The sequence below is a fragment of the Megalobrama amblycephala genome, linkage group LG5 (assembly GCF_018812025.1).
Source record: "Megalobrama amblycephala isolate DHTTF-2021 linkage group LG5, ASM1881202v1, whole genome shotgun sequence".
Lineage (NCBI taxonomy): Eukaryota > Metazoa > Chordata > Actinopteri > Cypriniformes > Xenocyprididae > Megalobrama > Megalobrama amblycephala.
The window spans coordinates 41,120,789-41,142,556 of NC_063048.1; the positions used below are offsets into that span (position 1 = coordinate 41,120,789).

The 21,768-nt window shown below is 36.1% G+C and overlaps 1 protein-coding gene across 1 annotated transcript in view; it reads right to left on the reverse strand.

Annotated features, from left to right (window-relative positions):
* Positions 1-17,343, reverse strand: part of rps6ka5 (ribosomal protein S6 kinase, polypeptide 5) — a 45,396-nt gene extending 28,053 nt beyond the window's left edge. The window contains exons 1-5 of the mRNA XM_048192323.1: positions 17,047-17,343; positions 10,503-10,574; positions 10,195-10,413; positions 5,953-6,068; positions 4,376-4,477 (exon numbers count right to left, since the gene is read on the reverse strand). Coding sequence (XP_048048280.1) covers positions 4,376-4,477; positions 5,953-6,068; positions 10,195-10,413; positions 10,503-10,574; positions 17,047-17,209 — 672 coding nt within the window. The 5' untranslated portion in view covers positions 17,210-17,343. The remainder of the gene's footprint in view (positions 1-4,375; positions 4,478-5,952; positions 6,069-10,194; positions 10,414-10,502; positions 10,575-17,046) is intronic.
* Between the last annotated feature and the right edge of the window lie 4,425 nt (positions 17,344-21,768).

Sequence of the window (21,768 nt, forward strand, 5' to 3'; positions counted from 1 at the left end):
TCAAAAGTTACTGAAGAGACTCGTATGAAATCATACAGGAGAGAAGCCAGTCAGTTGAATTTGTGGCAAACCTTTTACACTTTTTACACAAAGAAATTTTTTATGCTTACCAAGCCTGCATTTATTTGATCAAAAATACAGTAAAAACAGAAGTATTATGAAATAATATTACAATTTAAAATAATTGTTTTCTATTTAAAACTGAATTTATTCCTGTGATGCAAAGTTGAATTTTCAGCATCATTACTCCAGTCTTCAGTCACATGATCCTTCAGAAATCATTCTAATATGCTGATTTGATGCTCAAGATTTAATGTTGAAAGTTCATTTATTCAAAACAGAAACATTTTGTAACATTATAAATGTCTTTACTGTCACATTTGATCAATTAAGTGTGTCCTTGCTGAATAAAAGTATAATTTCTTACAAAAATAAAATCTTACTGACCCCAAACTTGAGTGTAGTACACTTCAATAGCAACACAGTCTTTCAAAAGTTAAAAATACAATTAAATATAAGCCTATACATCGAAACAAGATTCATCAGTCTAGAATGATTAATTACTGCACTTAGATGCCGTTGTGGCTAAGACTAAACGCACCATCTGTGCTTTCTAAATTGGGCAAAACTGCTTTCTGAATTATGCGGCATATTTATGGAATGAAATACATGAAAACATCTGGAACAATCTTCTTTAATATCCTATGAGCATTTAACGTTCTTGCCACGTTTGAATACCGCTACAAGCACATGGCTTTTATAATTAAAGTTCCTGTGTACATTTATTAATTGCTTTTATTTTTATGCATCTCATAATCAGCATATTTCTGCCGGATGAATTTACTCGTTTTATGTGTGCTGGTTTATATGTACGCTATAAAGTCTTAATAGCCACAGGCGTCTTTTCAAACCACACTCATAAAAAGAAATTCTGGCTGAAATGGGTTGTTAGCTGGTACAAAAAAGGTCAAACTGAGAAAAACAAAAAGTTAATATAATCTTTTAGAACAAAGAGCACGATCAAAACATGCATGATAAGCGATTACAGCATTGAGTAAACAGCCTTGCATTGTAATTGCATCCATGGGATGGAGGAAGGTTCATTGTGAACTACTGAAACATCAAACAGATCATCTTTGACAGGGCAGGACACGCCAGGACCTGCGCGTGCAGGATATTGGGTGGTCCCGGGAATAAACAGTCATTTGTTAGCCAAATAAAAGATGCTCTTCTCATGGATGAATGTCAAAATCCCAGACAATGATGCAACAATAACTCTCTCAATACAGATCTTTCAACATTGGTCTCATACACTCATAAACACATTTAGAAAAGTGAAAGTCTGGGCGTTTTTAATAAGGAACACTTGGACATTTTAAAGGTACACCATGTAACTTTTTGGGTCCTATTTTAACGATCTAAGCACATGTTCTAAAGCTCATGCCGAAGGTGCTCTTAGGGTGTGTCTGAATCCACTTTTGCTAGTTTAAGGCGAGACACCCCAGGTGAATAGGGTAAAAAAATTAACTAATAGATATCACCATACTACCCCAGGTGATTGATTACATTAAAAATGGCAAACATTTTTTGAATTAGAAGTTTTCTAAAATGTAATGTTTAAATATGCAAATGAGGCATTATCTAATTAAATATGCGCTAATTTGCATACATTTCTAGAACAAAAATCTGAATATTGGATGACGTCAGGTTCACAGTTCTCGTTTAATTTTTTGGACATATTAAATTCAAAGGTTTTTACAGAGGGAATTTTGGATATCTCTTTTTATCACTCTATACTATCAACAGCCAGAAAAAAAATATATTTTCACCATTTTTTTAGGAATAAAATGTTGTATAAAATCAGGCAAATTATACATCAACAAATCCCTCTGTAAAAACCTTAAGAATATAGATAGGAATAAAACTGTAAAGTATGGTGTATGTAAGTTCTGCTGAAATTGAGAAAAAACTCATTTTGAGAAAACGGCCTATAAAAGATATTTACTGTAATTGAAATCTATAGATGCAAATAGATAAAGTGCTATAAAATATACACTTAAAAGTGTATTTTGGATGTTTTCTTTCCACCAGTCTGAAAAAACACTTTATGAAAAGCCAAAAAGTGCAAAATCTCAAAATTGACAGGTGCCTGAAAAAACAGTGTTTTTGCCTGTAGTGTTTCCCCTTAACAACATAAAAAATGGTCGGTGCACCAGGTGCATGGTCCAAAAGGGTTGTACCTAGACTCTTAGTGAGTCATAGGTGTGTTTTGGGCAATAAACCAATCAGTGTCATCTCCCATTCCCTTTAAAAGCCAGTTGCACTTGTAGCATGGCAGATTGCTTTATCGTTTTCAGTTGCCTCAAAATAGCAAAATGCCAAAAATGCGCCTGAACACACCTCGTTTTCAGACCAGCACGCCCATGGGTGAACAGATGGGCACGAGTACATTTGCTATTTAAACAAAGCGGGTCTTGAAAATTTTAACTGCGTCTCTCTATCAGTGTTTGACTCCGGTTTGAACATGTAAGGCTGAACACCGACATGACATTGACATTTTGGCTGCGTGAGATTCTCCAGCTTTGTTGTTGTTGAGCAACCTAAGCTTAAGCTGTTAAAGCTCCGCCCTCTTCTGGAAAAAGAGCCGGGAGCAGCAGCTCATTTGCATTTAAAGGGACACACACAAAAACAGTGTGTTTTTGCTCAAACACAAATAGAGGCAAATTTGACAAGCTATAATAAATGATCTGTGGGGTATTTTGATCTGAAACTTCACAGACACATTCTGGAGACACCAGAGACTTATATTACATCTTGTGAAAAGGGGCATTATAGGTCCACTTTAAAATGTTGTAAAAGTGATGCGGAGATGGCATCTTTATTACTCAACAGGTGAGTATGTTTTTTATTGAACAGATAAATTGCCATTTGTAGCTCTCTAACAGAGTTCACTGTAAAGCATTATCTATTGTGAAGGGTTGTTTCATTATGGTTGTTGTAGCGTGTCTATTAACGGCTATAGCTATAATAACGTCTTCAGCTAGTCAGCTTGAGACCCTTTCCATCTAAACTGGTTATATCTCTTGCCTAGTAATGAATGTTTTATGAGCATTATAATAATCTCTCTCTCTTTTTTTAGTTATGAGAAAGAACCATATTTATCCACAGAGTCACACAGAGCCAAAGCACAACCAAAACAATGTTCTTCTGCAAAATTCATGCAATTTAGTTTTTTTTTTTTTAAAGTTACATAGTGTACCTTTAATGTTTTAATATAAAACCACTCTTTTCAAGCATACATAAAAGCCATAAAAATGTGAGTACTGAGATGTTCCAAATATCATGACAACAACAGCTGTGAAATATTAAACACTTGTTGGCCTGTCTAATCAAAAAACTTGTTTTCACCCTTAGCAGTTCTCAAACTTGCATGTCACTCTAACACAGTGTTCCCTCTAAATTTCTGTTCCAGAAAAAAAAACTTTTTTGTTTTTTGGACAAACCCAGGTGGCCGAGAATCTAAGCAGAAACACCCCATGCGACAAACCTGTGAGATGTTCAATGGTCAAACAAAGAAACTTTACAAGGTAATTAATGGGTTATTTATTGGTTTAATAAAGAAACTCTAGCAATTTCTTGATAATGCCATTTTAGTTTTGGAGGTTTGAGGGCATTACATTTTTACAGTAACTAAAAAAGTATTATATTTATTTAAATATAGGTTATATTAAAATATTTGCTCTCTACAACGTCGGACACATAACAGTAATTGATATAATTAGCCTTTGGCTTGAATACGCTATCAAACAGCTAATAATGTGTTGCTAATGTTACACAAACCATGTGCCCATTCGCCATCTTAGAGTCAGACAGTGGCCTTCAAAAAAATCTGCATCCTTAGAAATGCTTTGAACAACTTAGAATGTCAGTGGAGAAAGACAAATAGTTCATCATAAAATTGTAATATACAACATATACATAATTCACCTCTATATTGGTAAATTTACCTAATTTCTCATATCAACAGAAAAATATACCAGGATAACCTGGCTTCTCTTGAGACTCCCCTGCTTCGCAACATAGTTAATGATATGCTAAAGCCCGCCCACACATTAATGTGATTGGTTACAACGTGTTTGTGATGTAGGAAACACAGGCGATTTCAAACCACATTTTTGACGCTACAGTTTTAAAGAAAATACTCAGCAATGGTGTTGACTTATGAATTTGCACATTGTCTTAAAGCATATTAAAAACACCACATAGACATATAAACATTAAAAACTTGATTTTCACCACAGGTCGTCTTTAAATTGTGGAGAACTGGCAAGAATCCAAAATCCAAAAGAAAATAAATATATAAAGACAAACTCACCTCATGAAATTCCTTACTAAGGCCAAAATCCGTCAACACAATGTGACCGTTTGCATCAAGAAGGATATTCTCAAGTTTTAGATCTCTGTAGACGATTCCAAGCTGAAAAAACAAACAGAACCAAATAAGGTCTTATATTTAGATTTGAGACCAAATACTTTAATTTCATATCATCATTCATTACTAGGGGTGTAACGGCATATGTATTCCTCCCGATCCGCATGGTACGGGCGTCACGGTTCGGTGCATACAGACAGACGACGAATATAGTCAGTCACAGGTGATCCATACTCCAGTCCATAAGGGGGTGCATGTGGTAATGCAATGCTGTTTGCTAACCACCACAACAGGAAAAGGCGCAGAAGAAGAACAGACGATCTACGCATAGTTTATGTGTAATCTCTCAACCGGTGTTTCAACCGTGGAAAGACATCAATAAATCAGATTGAGAATAATCTCTCACGTAGCATTACATTTACCTCAGGCAAGTCATTTAAGTGTCCACAGCATGTTAGTACACTAGAGAAATCAACTCTAGAGGGAGCATTTCACTAAATATATGCACTGTATTAGCTTATATATTCATTATATTTACTTTACCTGTTGGTATTGTCATTTAACCTTGTAAATGATTATATTTTAAAAAAATGTTAATGCAAAACCTGCCTTGTGTGCAATTTACATGTTTTTTTTTGTTTGTTTTTGTTTTTTTTGTATGATGATTATTATATCTAAAAATAAATATCAACTGAATGTAATAGTTTGGGCTCTGAAGTTAATTGTAACCTTTAATATTATAGTAATGTGCAAGAAGGGATTCCCTGTATAGTTTACAGCATTAGCCGAGAGACTTTTTTATCCTTAAGAAAATGTTAATTATAATTGAATTTATTTAAAAAGAGACAATTTGTTCAATAAACTACTGTTTAATAAAAAAGAAGAAAAAAGTAACAATTTTATGTTTAGTTTTCTCCCCATGCTGTACTGAACCCGTACCGAACCGTGACTTCAATACTGAGGTATGTACCGTCATGTTTGCGTACCGTTAACACCCCTATTCATCACATTTTTTTCCGTCCTTGCCAAAATTATTTGCTCAACTGCTGAGTTTACAACCTCATCTTGTCTGGGGTCATAAAATGCAGCCATTCACCTGGAAAATGTACTGCTACTTTAATAAATAATAAATGGCAACATAATAGGCAATGACAAAAAATGAGACTGAACCAAAACAATGTTAATCTCACTGTCAAGGTCCATTCTACAAACCCTGCACTGGCCCCCGGGCAACTCTCTTCTCTCTGAATAATGGCTGCACAGAACAAGCATGCATTAAAAACACTTCTCTTCCTCTTTCTGTAAACACAGCATTTGAGAAATTTTGAGCACTGCAGATACATGCAGCCTGGCCTGGTTAGATGAGTGAGGAATTGATCTGAGTAGGCAGGAGAGAGGAGAAGTACCTCCTGAGTAAAGGAAGGAACTACTTTCACTACTCTTTCAAAATGAGGCACTGTTCAGTCAGATTGCAAAGGAAATGAAGGGTGAAAATAAGTGTGCAATTTTTACAATTTTACCTTATGCAAGTGCTCCAGTGCTAGTACAATCTCCCCGCTGTACAAGGTAACCTCTTGCTCTTTAAAGCGAACCCTTTGGACCAAGTGTGTGAAGAGCTCACCTCCATTCACATAGTCTGTGATTTAGGATATAGAAAACAAAATTGCAACTGGTTAATGAGGGTTTTATATTTTAAATGCACCTGGTATTGTGCAGTTACTGCAAAATCCTGCTTTCATGCTGACACTGACTCAATCGGTTCCAAGCAATACCACAAAAGCCAAGAGTTCCGGTAGTGGTACACAGGCTTCAGCATTTCATTATTATAGCAAATAAACTGTTATGATTGACAGGGTCTGTATGCAGTGTTCACTGCTGTGTGCAGAAGTTCAGTTTATTTGAAATGTCCTGCAGCTCATCAAACAACACTTCAAATGTGATGGCATGACATAATATCATCATGAAAAAATATATATTTTATTCAACAAGGATGTATCAAATTGATGAAAAATGACTGTACATTCTTACCAAAAAAATCAATTTTAAATAAATGCTGTCCTTTTGAACTGTCTAGTCATCAAAGAACCCTGAAAAAAATGTATCACTGTCTCTACAAAAATATTAAGCAGCTTGATAATAATTAGAAATGTTTCTTGAGCACCAAATCAGCATATTACAACCCAAATTCCAGAAAAGTTGGGAAGTTTTTTCAATTTGAATAAAATGAAAACTAAAAGACTTTCAAATCACATGAGCCAATATTTTATTCACAATAGAACATAGATAACATAACAAATGTTTAAACGGAGAAATTTTACAATTTTATGCACAAAATGAGCTCATTTCAAATTTGATGCCTGCTACAGCGTCCATGATTTCCAACAAGAATGTCAAATTTGGACTCGTCTGATCATAGAACACTTTTCCACTTTGAAACAGTCCATTTTAAATGAGCCTTGGCCCACAGGACACGACGGCGCTTCTGGACCATGTTCACATATGGCTTCCTTTTTGCATGATAGAGCTTTAGTTGGCATCTGCAGATGGCACGGCAGATTGTGTTTACCGACAGTGGTTTCTGGAAGTATTCCTGGGCCCATTTAATAATGTCATTGGCACAATCATGCCCATGAGTGAGGCAGTGTCATCTGAGGGCCTGAAGAACACGGGCATCCTATAAAAGTCTTCAGCCTTGTCCCTTACGCATAGAGATTTCTCCAGTTTCTCTGAATCTTTTGATTTGCAAAGCCTTTGCAATTTGACATTGAGGAACATTGTTTTTAAAGTATTCCACAATCTTTTTACACACTCTTTCACAGCTCTGCCTCTCTAAGACATCCCTTTTATAGCTAATCATGTTACAGACCTGATATCAATTAACTTACTTAGTTGCTAGATGTTCTCCCTGCTGAATCATTTCAAAATGTCTTGCTTTTTCAGCCATTTGTTGCCCCCGTGCCAACTTTTTTGAGACCTGTAGCAGGCATCAAATTTGAAATGAGCTCATTTAGTGGATAAAAGTCTAAAATTTCCTAGTTTAAACATTTGTTATGTTATCTATGTTCTACTGTGAATAAAATATTGGCTCACGTGATTTGAAAGTCTTTTAGTTTTCATTTTATTCGAATTTAAAAAAAATGTCCCAACATTTCCAGAACTCGGGTTGTAGAATGATTTCTGAAGGATCATGTGACACTGAAGACTGGAGTAATGATGCTGAAAATTCAGCTTTGCCATCACAGGAATAAGTTACATTTTAAAATATATTTAAATTACATGTTATTTTAAATTGTAATAATATTTTTCACAATATTATTGTTTTTAACTGTATTTTTGACTAAATAAATGCAGCTTTGGTGAACAGTTCTTTTAAAAACGTAAAAAAATCTTACTAAGCTTTTGTACAGTAGTGTATATGTTTTTATATAAAAATATAAATATAATACTATACTTATTCAAAAATAGCCAAATTTGGAAAAAAAAAAACACTATTGCAATATTGTAATAATTATAATATGCATATCTTTTTAACTGTTGTAACAGCTGGACATAGTAATAACAGTTTTCTAAAGGTCACGTATCTGGTGCACATTATACCCTCCCTCAAATTGCTCAGTAAACCACTTCTGAGGTTAATTAAGCTGAATAAAAATGCCTGAGGTTGTGCACAATGAGTGATGGGTAAATTTCCCTGCCCATTTCCTGTGAAGTGAGATATCACTGTACAGTTGCTCACTAAGCTATTTCAGACTGACTAAATTCTCCCCATGACTGAATCACACCCTATAAAATCCACTTCGTACAACGTTTTCACACCTTGTTTTTTATGAAACAGGGACTTAATTTGTTAAAGTTTAGTTGGTTCGGTTTCACAAGGCAACACTTCAAAACGTACTAAAATACATAGTTCAGTCATGAAACTCTAGATGGTGCAGGCTGATGGGTCTTAACGCAAGCTGATGATAATTACAGCGTTAACTACTGGCACAAGCTGATTGGTTCATGTCACATCTGCAGCCAGTGGGCTTGTTGCTCACACACTTTGGCTGGTTACATTCACTATAGCAGTTTGCAGCACGCTTCAGAGTCCCACCTGTATAGATCTGCTATTTGTTACTGATATATGCTATTTGTGCAGCAGCACTATGTCTTACTAGCAGCAGCATATCAGTGTATGTATTGGCAGTAGCAAGTTCCTGTACTTCTACAGCAGCATCAATTCAGCAGCAGCGTACCAGATCTCTTCCGCCAAGACCAAATACATTAACATTGTCATATCCATTACCATGCTAACAATCTTCCGAGAGTTGTTATGATTGAAATATATTTATGCAAATCACATGTGAGTAAAACTGTCCCCTTATTGGTCAGAGTTTCCCATGTGTCATCCATCAAGATGATTGACAAGTTCACTCCATGAGCTTATTGTGGCTTTATTTGTGACAGTCAAGACACTCACTAAACGAATGTAGCCATCATTCCCGCTGTTGGATATACTACATTCGTATTAATGTTGTGGTAAATTCAGACATACTGTCTGGATCTGGATAACTGTGTCGAGATGCATGCAAACACTATACGAATGTTATAGTGCAGCAGAGCAGGAATCAAGGCTTTGTCGGGACAGCATTCTTGCATGGAGAAGAGCAATTACACAACATTTTAATTTTCAACAGTTGATTTTCAACTGTAGTAACTTGCAGCAACTTTATTAAAAGGAATTAAATAATTAAAAGATTAAAAGGGATTTAAGGGAATAATAAAAATGATATAAAAAATCCTAAAATTTTCAGGTCTATTGTAGTATATATATATATATATATATATATATATATATATATATATATATATATATATTTATTTTATTTTTTAATTCACTCTTATTTGTGTCTAATATGTCAAAAACGCAAAACATTTCTTGTCTCGTCACATTCAGTTATGAATTACATTAATCACATCATATTAATTAAATAATAGCATGTTTTCAAATCAAAATGGCGAAATTTCATAAAAATATTGATTAGTTTGCATCACTGGATATTACTGTCGGTCGCTGAATATTTCAATCAAAAGAGTGGTCAAATATTAAATGTTTAGCTACTTGGCTTACTCGCCACATACTCTTTTACCGCTAAAACGAAAGCATTGTATTGGAATTCGCACTCGTCTTGTGTGAAAAATAAGCCCCGCCTTCTTTGATTTGATTGGCCAGCTCACTCATGATGAGTGCTGTTAGACTGCTGAGGCAGACCCGCCTAAAATGTAACTTTTAAAACTTTTTTTGTCATAATAACAACAAACAGAGTGATGCATAATGGAGTACAGCAGAGCAGCATCAAGAATATCAAATATTGGGGGGGACAATTTGGCCATTTCTAATATTTGGAGGGGAATGTCTATGGTGGTTACGGCCCTGTATGAATTATGATACCATTTTCGTTCGTTGGTCCGTTGGAAATTGGGCCGAGACCACCTCGTACAGGCGGTCTTGGAGGGATTGTTTTGGTGCGGATCTGAGCGTGATTGCCGTGTTCACATATGCCTAAATGAACCGAACCAAGGGCGAAAACACACCAGCTTCTGAAACAATCGCTCAGGTGTGAAAGCACCCTTAGACACAGAAACATACCCATAGTTCACTGTAACAGCACTGGTGAGCAATGCAGAGCATTGCACAGACTGCACTCTTAAATGCATAAGCAAGCATAACGTGCAATTCACATTATTCACAATCCACAGGGGAGAGAAGAGAAAGAGCGTACCTAGAATGAGATGCAGTTTGGTGTCTGTCTGGAAGGCATAATGAAGTGTAACCAGGAAGGGAGACTCTCTGATATGCTCGAGGACCTGTCTCTCTGTGCGTGTGTGTTCTGCAGTCTTCGCCTTCTGCACAATAGTGGCCTTTTTCAGCACCTTCATGGCGTAGAGTTTACTCGAATCATGGCCGCTCACCTTGCGAACCAAGAACACCTTGCCGTAAGCTGCCCAGAGGAGGAGAACGATTTGTTAGTGGAGTAGGAACAAAGATAAGGAGAGAACACATGGTTCACATACTTGAACTACCACTGACCTCCTGTTCCCAGCACTTTCAGCAGCTCAAAGTTTTCAATGCCCACACGCTCCACGTGACCCGTCAGATTGGCTGGGGAAAGATTTAAACACATATATCTGGTCACGCAGCCAAGAAATCGTGTTCTTCACTTGGATATCATACAAGAAGAAAATCCTCCCGTAAACCTTCCCAACTTCGGTTACTTGAACTCTTGCCACTTTCTCACAACAGTGAGAAAAGAAAATATGTTCAAAATGGCGAACCCTTGGAGACGAGCCTGTAGCTGTTTGTAAATACAGTATGTTGCTTATAAACAGGTCCAGATGGAATCTGCAGACTTTATTATGCATTTGCTGAACTGATTTTAAATATTTAAACATGGTAAAATATGAAGAGGCAGCTGAAAGCATTATGAAATAAGGCAAAAATAATGTAACGTTCAAGTGTAAGGAGTCAATAAGATGACAATACTTTAATTCTCCAAGGATCCGTTACATGACAGTGACAGTAAAGTTTTCTTTTTAACTTTCTATTTATCAAAGAATCCTAAACAAATGCATCACAGTTTCCACTGTTTTCAACACTGATAATAATAAGAAACTTAAGCACCAAATCAGCATATTATAATGATTTCTGAAGGATCATGTGACACTGAAGATGCTGAAAATTCAGATTTGCATCACAGAAATAAATCACATTTTAAAATATATTAAAATAGAACACATTTATTTTAAATTGTAATAATATTTTGCAATATTACTGTATTTTTAAACAAATAAATGCAGCCTCAGTGAGCATAAAAGACAGACCTTACAGGATTAGTTCACGTCAGAATTAAAATATCCTGATAATTTACTCACCCCCATGTCATCCAAGATGTTTATGTCTTTCTTTCTCCAGTTGAAAAGAAATTAAGGTTTTTCAGGAAAACATTCCAGGATTTTTCTCCATATAGTGGACTTCAACAGTTACCAACGGGTTGAAGGTCCAAATGTCAGTTTCAGTGCAGCTTCAAAGAGCTCTACATGATCCCAGACGAGGAGATAAGAATCTTATCTAGAGAAACCATCAGCCATTTCATACTTTTTTTTTACATCCTTTTTAACCACAATTGCTCATCTTGCACTGCTCTGTGATCGTCACGCATGATGTAATCACGTTGGAAAGGTCACGCTTGACATAGGTGGAAGTACCGAGCAAGTATTTACAAAGCGTACTTGCAAAGACTAAGTCAAACGGCCTTTACTAAAAAAGATAAAAACAACAATGTCGGACGATTTTGATGGTTTTTCGCCCTGCTGCGGTACTTCCACCTACATCACACATGACCTTTCCAACGTAACATCATGCGTGGTGCATCTCAGAGAAGTGCAAGACGAGCATTAGTGGTTAAAAAGTACAGTGGGTACGGAAAGTATTCAGACCCCCTTAAATTTTTCACTCTTTGTTATTTTGCAGCCATTTGCTAAAATCATTTAAGTTCTTTTTTTTTTCCTCATTAATGTACACACAGCACCCCATATTGACAGAAAAACACAGAATTGTTGACATTTTTGCAGATTTATTAAAAAAGGAAAACTCAAATATCACATGGTCCTAAGTATTCAGACCCTTTGCTCAGTATTTAGTATTCAGACCCTTTTGATCTAATACAGCCATGAGTCTTTTTGGGAAAGATGCAACAAGTTTTTCACACCTGGATTTGGGGATCCTCTGCCATTCCTCCTTGCAGATCCTCTCCAGTGCTGTCAGGTTGGATGGTAAACGTTGGTGGACAGCCATTTTTAGGTCTCTCCAGAGATGCTCAATTGGGTTTAAGTCAGAGCTCTGGCTGGGCCACTCAAGAACAGTCACAGAGTTGTTGTGAAGCCACTTCTTCGTTATTTTAGCTGTGTGCTTAGGGTCACTGTCTTGTTGGAAGGTAAACCTTCGGCCCAGTCTGAGGTCCTGGAGAAGGTTTTCGTCCAGGATATCCCTGTACTTGGCCGCATTCATCTTTCCCTCGATTGCAACCAGTCGTCCTGTCCCTGCAGCTGAAAAACACCCCCACAGCATGATGCTGCCACCACCATACTTCACTGTTGGGACTGTATTGGACAGGTGATGAGCAGTGCCTGGTTTTCTCCACACATACCGCTTAGAATTAAGGCCAAAAAGTTCTATCTTGGTCTCATCAGACCAAAGAATCTTATTTCTCACCATCTTGGAGTCCTTCAGGTGTTTTTTAGCAAACTCCATGCGGGCTTTCATGTGTCTTGCACTGAGGAGAGGCTTCCGTTGGGCCACTCTGCCATAAAGCCCCGACTGATGGAGGGCTGCAGTGATGGTTGACTTTCTACAACTTTCTCCCATCTCCCGACTGCATCTCTGGAGCTCAGCCACAGTGATCTTTGGGTTCTTCTTTACCTCTCTCACCAAGGCTCTTCTCCCCCGATAGCTCAGTTTGGCCGGACGGCCAGCTCTAGGAAGGGTTCTGGTCATCCCAAACGTCTTCCATTTAAGGATTATGGAGGCCACTGTGCTCTTAGGAACCTTAAGTGCAGCAGAAATGTTTTTGTAACCTTGGCCAGATCTGTGCCTTGCCACAATTCTGTCTCTGAGCTCTTCAGGCAGTTCCTTTGACCTCATGATTCTCATTTGCTCTGACATGCACTGTGAGCTGTAAGGTCTTATATAGACAGGTGTGTGGCTTTCCTAATCAAGTCCAATCAGTATAATCAAACACAGCTGGACTCAAATGAAGGTGTAGAACCATCTCAAGGATGATCAGAAGAAATGGACAGCACCTGAGTTAAATATATGAGTGTCACAGCAAAGGGTCTGAATACTTAGGACCATGTGATATTTCAGTTTTTCTTTTTTAATAAATCTGCAAAAATGTCAACAATTCTGTGTTTTCCTGTCAATATGGGGTGCTGTGTGTACATTAATGAGGAAAAAAAATTAACTTAAATGATTTTAGCAAATGGCTGCAATATAACAAAGAGTGAAAAATTTAAAGGGGTCTGAAAACTTTCCGTACCCACTGTATATAATTTGTATTTTTTTTTAGAAAATGACCGATCGTTCCTCTAGATAAGACTCTTATTCCTCGTCTGGGATCATGTAGAGCTCTTTGAAGCTGCACTGAAACTGACATTTGGACCTTCAACCCGTTGGTAACTGTTGAAGTCCACTATATGGAAAAAAATCCTGGAATGTTTTCCTCAAAGAACTTAATTTCTTTTCAACTGAAGAAAGAAAGACATAAACATCTTGGATGACAATTTAGTTCTGAAGTGAATTAATCCTTTAAACTTTTGAATGGTAACGTAAATAAACAAGAGCCAGAACTATGAATTAAAAAAGCACTCGAATTCTGCTGAAATCTGAGTTCTGCAGGCACTGATTCTGTGTGGGCCTGCTCATAAATAACGAAGAGCTTGATGATTCAGAGGAAACAAAACAGCCTTCATGAATGAGACATGGAAGAATGTGAACATGTGCGCGGTATATGTTTACACGTTAGCTCGGGCTAAAGTGAGGTCGCTTATTTTATGCAGTAGATGCAATGAGCGTGGCCAGCGAAGTGAATGCATTCCTGCTGTTATCCTCACTCACAGCAGCACTGCATCTCTCGCAATACACTGCTCTTTCTCTGTCTTTGCAAATTATCTGATTTTAGATATAAAAGAAAAAAAACATATGCCGTTACCACATCCTCTGACTGGATATCAAGCAGCATGTTTAAAGTTGTGTGTAGCCCCCTTTGCAACCAACCTAGAGGCCCATGGGAACTACAATGTTTATTAATAAGCTTCCAGGCCCTGACTTTCTCCACTCAGGATACAAAGGGCATTAATGGAGAGTATTTGGTCCCCACTGGGCTTTCTTAGATGAGCCTTATCAGATGACCGCCTTCTTGTCTTTAGCTCTTCACTCTAATGTTACAAAGTTTGTAAACCATAACAAGCCAGAAACAATTAAGTGCCTGTAAACTGATCATCCCCATTAACCTGCATTTTATACAGTACAGTACTGATACAGTAATGCACTACAGATTCTAAGATCTGGATCTTGGTTAGTGGATTAAATTACTGATAATCTACCAGTCTGCACAGTTATGGGCCAACAACAATCTGAAAATACCGACTGATCGTTCAGCCTGGCTGATTCATCAGTAGTTGGAATCCATTTTTATGATTTAATATAGAAGTCAAAACTATGGAAGCCATGAAATAAAAAATAAAATAGGTAATTGCAACTTTTTTTTCTCAGAATTGTGAGATATAAAGTCAGAATTGCAAGTTATAAAGTCAGAATTGTGTGATAAACTGTTATAATGTTCAATTGTGAGGGAAAAAAGACCGACGTTTTTTCTCAGAATTGCGAGTTTATATCTCACAATTCTGACTTTATAACTTGCAATTGCTTGCTATAAAGTCAGAATTGTAAGATATAAAGTCAACTATAAACTTGGAGGAAAAAAGTTTATATCTCGCATTTCTGACTTTATAAGATGCAACTGAGAGTTTATATCACACAATTTTGACTTTATAACTCACAATTGTGAGTATATATTATATATATATTGCTATATAAAGTCGCAATTCTGACTTTATAACACACAATTCTGACTTTATGACTCGCAGTTGTGAGAAAAAAGTCAGAATTGTGAGATAAAAAGTCGTAATTACCTTTTTCATTTTTTTTATTTAGTGGTGGAAACAAGCTTCCATACAAAACAGACCTTTGTGTCAGGGTGGCACAATAAATGTTTAATGGATAGTTACTGCTGATGGATAGGGTACAAAATAGGGCCTGAAACTCTTTAAAAAAAATACTGAAAGAATGTTCTTAACCTTCAAAAAAACTGATCGTCAACCTCATGAGGTTAAACTCAGGAGTCAATTTTTTTTTTTTTCCATAGGGGGCTATTTTTAAAGTCCCCCTGTGGTGAAAATCAAGTTTTTAATGCGGTGTTTTTAAGACAAACCATGTGCAAATTCATAAGTCAACACCACTGCTGAGTATTTTCTATTTAAAACGGCAGTGATCTAAAGACAGTTTCAAAAACACGGTTTCAAATCGCTGGTGTTTGTGACGTCACAAACTACCTTGTAACCAATCACGTCAACATGTCGGCAGGCCTTAGCATATCATTAACTAACTCAAGAGAAGCCAGATTATATTTTTCTGTTAAAATAAATCGTGTAGATTTAGCACTATAGCAGGTCTGTCATGTATATTATGATGTTATGATGTTATGATGAACTACATGCCTTTCTCCACTGACGTTCTAGGGTGTTCAAAGCGTTTCTATGGATGCTGATTGTTAGAAGGCAGCCGTCTGACTCTACAATTGCGAATGGGAACACGGTTTGTGTAATATTAGCAACATTAGCTGTTTGATAAAATAGTCAAGCAAAAGGCGAATCATATTAATTACCGTTATGTGTCCGACGTTGTAAAAAGTGATACCATTGTGCAGCGCTTGTAAGTTGATCGAGTGGATCTCTGAGCTTATGTGAGTGGGTGGAGGCGGGGCTAATTAGCATATTCATAGATCCGCGTATACTAAATGAAGCAAGGGTGTAGAGTTACATTCAAGCTATTTTAAGGCATGAAGAAGAATTTTTTAACATTAAATATTTAAATATGTAATTTTGGTGATTAAAGATGAGTTTTAATGGATAAAATGATTGACTACAGGGGGACTTTAAGAAATGTTATATCTTCTTTAACTGCGGTAAAAGGGGTTGTGCTGAAAAGGTAGACCAAAGAGTTTTTCTGTCATTAAAATTAGTTAAGTATTTATTGTACTAAAAAATTTTAGAGGGTAAAAAAAATATTACATTGATTTACTATATACTGTACATACAGTTAATAAAAAGTATAACTTTTTTGTTACGAAAACAATAACTTGGATAACAGGATTGAATTGTTTAGGTTCATGAATGCAGTCATAATTTGGTAAAATTTGAGAAAACTGAATGAGATTACAGCACCTGTAAAAAGTAATGAAACAACAAAGCTTGACAGAATGTGTCTACTAAGCATTTGTACCAAGTTTACTCAGAGAAGCAAGTGAGGACACACACCTGGTCACTTCATTTATATAAAGACATCATCAAGGCCCTAGAGATAAAATTAGCTCCAGTAATTGGGTTTCTTTGGACTCAAGGCCATGGCATGACTGAGCAAATGATTAAAGAGCTGACACATAATAAATGCAATTATTTCCATACAATAAAATACTTTCTTTCAAATGTCAATCTAATGCTTCTCAACAACATGCACTGTGCACTTATGTGTACTTAAGTGCAACTGCGGTTATGAATGTGAAATATGAAATTACCCATGCAGAACACCCTCCAACCTCAAAGTAACACCTTTTTGATGATGCATATATCAATACATTAATATATACTGCTAATAGCACTTACTAATGCATTTACACTAGCCGACCAGCTAACATTAAAGCTGCTTTTTCCATCATACAACGAAAACACTATCAGTCCAAGACATATAAGCGCTGTTTCTCAAACATAAGCGTAGGACGGAGTGCCCGGCGTTCATTTACCGTTTCTGAGCTCGTGTTTGACGGTAAACAGGTCACCTTCCCCCGACGAGCCCTCCATCGTAGACGGCATTACTCGCGTGAACGGAGCGCACACTCTTTCCTCTGCTCGCTGCGCGACACTAATGCAAGTACTACAGCCGAGACAGTCACGGCAGGATTGCATACACGGAGTTGTTGCTGTAAAGCAACCTTTGGAGAAATAATGTAAATGACAATAACTGCATTCTCGTGGAAATGAGAGTGGGGCTGCAAATACTACAGCTGCACTAACAGAGATACACACACGCGCCGACCCAACTAGACACGCCCACTGGAGCTGCTGGGAGAAATACTTCCACACTATTGGACCGCCCAGCTGTCACTCACCGCCCATCGTACAGTTATTACAACCGTGTAACAGATAAATTACAATTTATTATTGTTAAAGAATAACTATTAATGAAGAAGACATATATAAAATATACTAATATTAAAACAAATGTAGTTAAATAAATAATAATAATTGATATATTTAACGACTAAAATGAAAATACTATAAATAACCATTTCCCTATTGGTAGAAGTTACTGGGAGAACTGTTCACAGTCTTTAGAGTTCTTGCAGGAATGTGTTTTATCTTATTATGCTTAGATGTTCTCCAGAGATTGAAGGATTAGTTCACGTCAGAATTAAAATATCCTGATAATTTACTCACCCCCATGTCATCCAAGATGTTTATGTCTTTCTTTCGTCAGTCGGAAAGAAATTAAGGGTTTTGAGGAAAACATTCCAGGATTTTTCTCCATATATAGTGGACTTCAACAGTTACCAACGGGTTGAAGGTCTAAATGTCAGTTTCAGTGCTGCTTCAAAGAGCTCTACATGATCCCAGACGAGGAATAAGGGTCTTATCTAGCGAAACAATCAGTCATTTTCTTAAAAACATAAAAATTATATACTTTTTAACCACAAATGCTCGTCTTGCACTGTTCTGTGATGCGCCACGCATGATGTAATCATGTTGGAAAGGTCACGTGTGCAAAGATTAAGTCAAACGCCCTTTACAAAAAATGTAAAACAACAATGTCGGACTATTTTGAAGTTTTTTGGAGGAGAAACTGAGATTTTCTCCCTACTGCGGTACTTCTGACTACATCATGTGCGACCTTTCCAACGTGATTACATAATGCACAATGCATAGCAGAGCAGTGCAAGACGAGCATTTGTGGTTAAAAAGGTTGTGGTTGTGGTTATATAATTTTATATAACCACAACCACAATTTGACCGATCGTTTAGCTAGATAAGATTCTTATTCCTCGTCTGGGATCATGTAGAGTCATTTAATTTGGACCTTCAACCCGTTGAACCCCAGTGAACTCCACTATATGGAGAAAAATCCTGGAATGTTTTCCCAAAAACCTTCATTTCTTTTCGACTGGACAAAGAAAAACATAAACATATTGGATGACATGGGGGTGAGTAAATTATCAGGAAATTTTAATTCTGAAGTGAACTAATCCTGTAAGTATCTTTTCTCTTTTACAGTATATATATATATATATATATATATATATATATATATTTTAATAATCAAGTTTTTTCTAACTAGAAAGTAGCTAGTTGTATACAGAATGTGATGTAATTGACCGTCAATCACTGTTTCTACTCTGTTGTGAGTTTGATAATTGAGCTCAGGTTGTTGCTTTGTTTTTTTCATGCGTACATGCCTGAGGCTCAGGCTGTATTGAGAGAAAGAGCAGGTTTATAATTTCTCAAGGGGGAAGGGAAGCCTGTGTCCTCATTTGGACAAGCAAAGGCCTGTACCTGCACTTCTGTTACTGCCCACAGTAATAGATAGTTTACCATGTAAATATTCCCTAAACATATTGATTTAGATGTTCCTGTACGGATAAGAAGTTGTAGCAAACAGACACACACATATGGGAGGCACACCTGTGCATGCAGTGCAAACAAGTGTATGACTATTCTTGTTTGTCTATGGTCTACATCAGGGATAATGGCTCTGAAAAGATTAACGGGTTGCCAGATTTCCATATAGAGACTCTGGTAATTGTCTCCTGTTTTGTTTACTACACAAGTTGTTCCTTTTGCATGGTTTGCTCACAATATTGTCTTCATAACATCTAAACAGAAGGCTATAGGGACCAATTAATGGGCATTGTTCTGCTGTATTTATTGCAGCACATAGAACTGTTTTGTTTATTATCATAAAACCCAGAAGAGAATTATCACTTTTGAGTATGATCGAGTTAAGTTTAAGATAATTAACACTTCAAAATTTAGTGTTTATAAGCTTTTAGAGCAGCAGTTTTTGACTTATGAGTAAAATAACAAAAAATGTAAACATTATTGAAGAGACTATCAGGTTTTCTACAACGTAATGCACACAATCACTGTGTTTTCTAAAAGTGTGAGTTGCTAACAACTAAATACAGTTTGTTTTAGATATTTTGTAATGTTAAACCGTAATATTAACCTCAGACCTGATTTTAATTCTGGTTTGGCTTTCAAATTGACTTCATAACATCTCAGTTGTTATAAATACAGTGATTTCATGGATATTATTCAGGCTAAACAATTTTTCACAATTTAAATAGAGGTGAGACGTACAATGGATCGTATTTGTCATAACCAGTGTTGGGGGTACAAATTACAAGTAACCTGAGTTATGTAATCAGATTACTTTTTCAAGTAACTAAAGTAATGCATTACTATTAAATTTACAACAAAATATCTGGGTTAATTTTTCAAATAAGTAACGCAAGTTACTTTGTTTTCCCATGTATTGACTGACAGCTCTCCTGTCCCCATGTTGAGAGAAATCGAGAGTAAAGATGATTATACACGGGGCAACTTTTTGAGCAATGTTGCCGGGCAATTTTGTCAAGCAATGTTGTTTGGGCACTTTCCCACTGAGAATAGTCAACAAATTTCGATCTAAAGTATCCAGATAGAAATGTGTTGCCCAATCTCAATGGGAAAGTGCCCAAGCAACATCACTCAGCAAAACTGCCTGGCAACATTGCTCAAAAAGTTGCCCCGTGTATCATCACCTTAAGTGTGTGTAAACATGATGATTATTGTAGCTCTAGACTAAGCATTTACTCAAAAAAAGTAATGCAAAAGTAATGTAACGCATTACTTTCCATAAAAAGTAGCTAAGGCAATTAGATACTTTTTTAGTGAATAATATAATATTACAATGCAATATTATAATGCATTACTTTATTTCTCAAAGGGGAAGGGAAGCCTGCGTCCTCATTTGGACAAGCAAAGGCCTGTTACCTGCTCTTCTGTTTCTGCCCACACACACAGTTATAGATGAAAATATTCCCTAAACATATTGATTTAGATGTTCATGTATGGATAAGATATTGCATAATATTACAATGCAATATAATAATGCATTACTTTTATAAGTAAGTTTCCCCAACTCAACTAATGTATGCTCCGTTAAGAGCATTAAGGTCTCCTGATCATTTGCTTTTAGCTGTTCGAAGGGTAAAGCTGAAGAGCAGGGGTGATAGAGCCTTTGCAGCGGCGGCCCCAAAGCTCTGGAACAGTTTGCCTCTCTACATCAGTCAGGCTCAAACACTTGAGGTCTTTAAATCTGGCCTAAAAACTTATTTTTATAGTCTATGTGAGAGCTGCTTTCTTTTACTGTTTCATTATGTCTCAGTGCTTTTCTTTTATGGTGCTGACTGTTTGTATTATTGAATATTTTTTATTTTCAATAAACACAGCACTTTGATAATGAATGAAAAAAATGTTTATTTTGGTTGCATTACATATGAATGTATGATTTACTTACATAAGCATAAAAATATAAACAGAATCAACCGAAAAGGTGTAGGCTGAAGCCATAGCTTATTACACCTACCCTTATTACAGCGTCACATACCCTCTAACTGATATTAGATGTGCAATTCCGTTATTACAATTATCAACATTTTTTTACACATTACAACTTAAGCTTCCATCTTATAATTCATATATATTTTAGATCTGAACATTTTTTAAAACTGAAAAATAGTGTTACATCTCTTAAGTTAGACCGTTCCACAAATCGACCCCTTGAACAGAAATACAACTCTTTTTTACATTAGTTCTGACCACTGTTTTTTTAAACATATCCTTTCCTCTTAAATCATATTTACCTTCCTTAATTTCAAACAAACACAATATATTTGCTGGCATAATTTGTTTTTTAACTTACACAAACAAAGCTGTGTTAAGACTAACTAAGTCGTAAAATTTTAGTGCTTTAAATTTAAGAAATATTGTTTAGTTGATTCATTAAATGAGGAATAATTAACAATCCTAATTGCTTTTTTTGCAAAGTAAATATAGATTTTGTATTTGACTTATAACTATGCCCGCAAATTTCAATGCAATAGGTCATATATGGTACTAAGAGAGAACAATACAAAATATACAATGTAAATTTGTTTAGGAAATACTTGATTTTATGTAATATAGCAATGGTTCTTGACATTTTTGACAATACATGTGTTATGTGTGGTTTCCAGGATAATTTATGATCTATTATTACTCCTAGAAATTAACGATTCCAAAAGAGCCGCACTTGTTGTTTTAAAAAAGTGCTTTATAAATAAACTTTGACTTTGACTAATAATGGACATCCAGGTACAAAACAGGTGTGTGGAAAAATTGTAGGGCACATCAATTGCCTAACAAAAAGAAAAATATCCAAAACACAT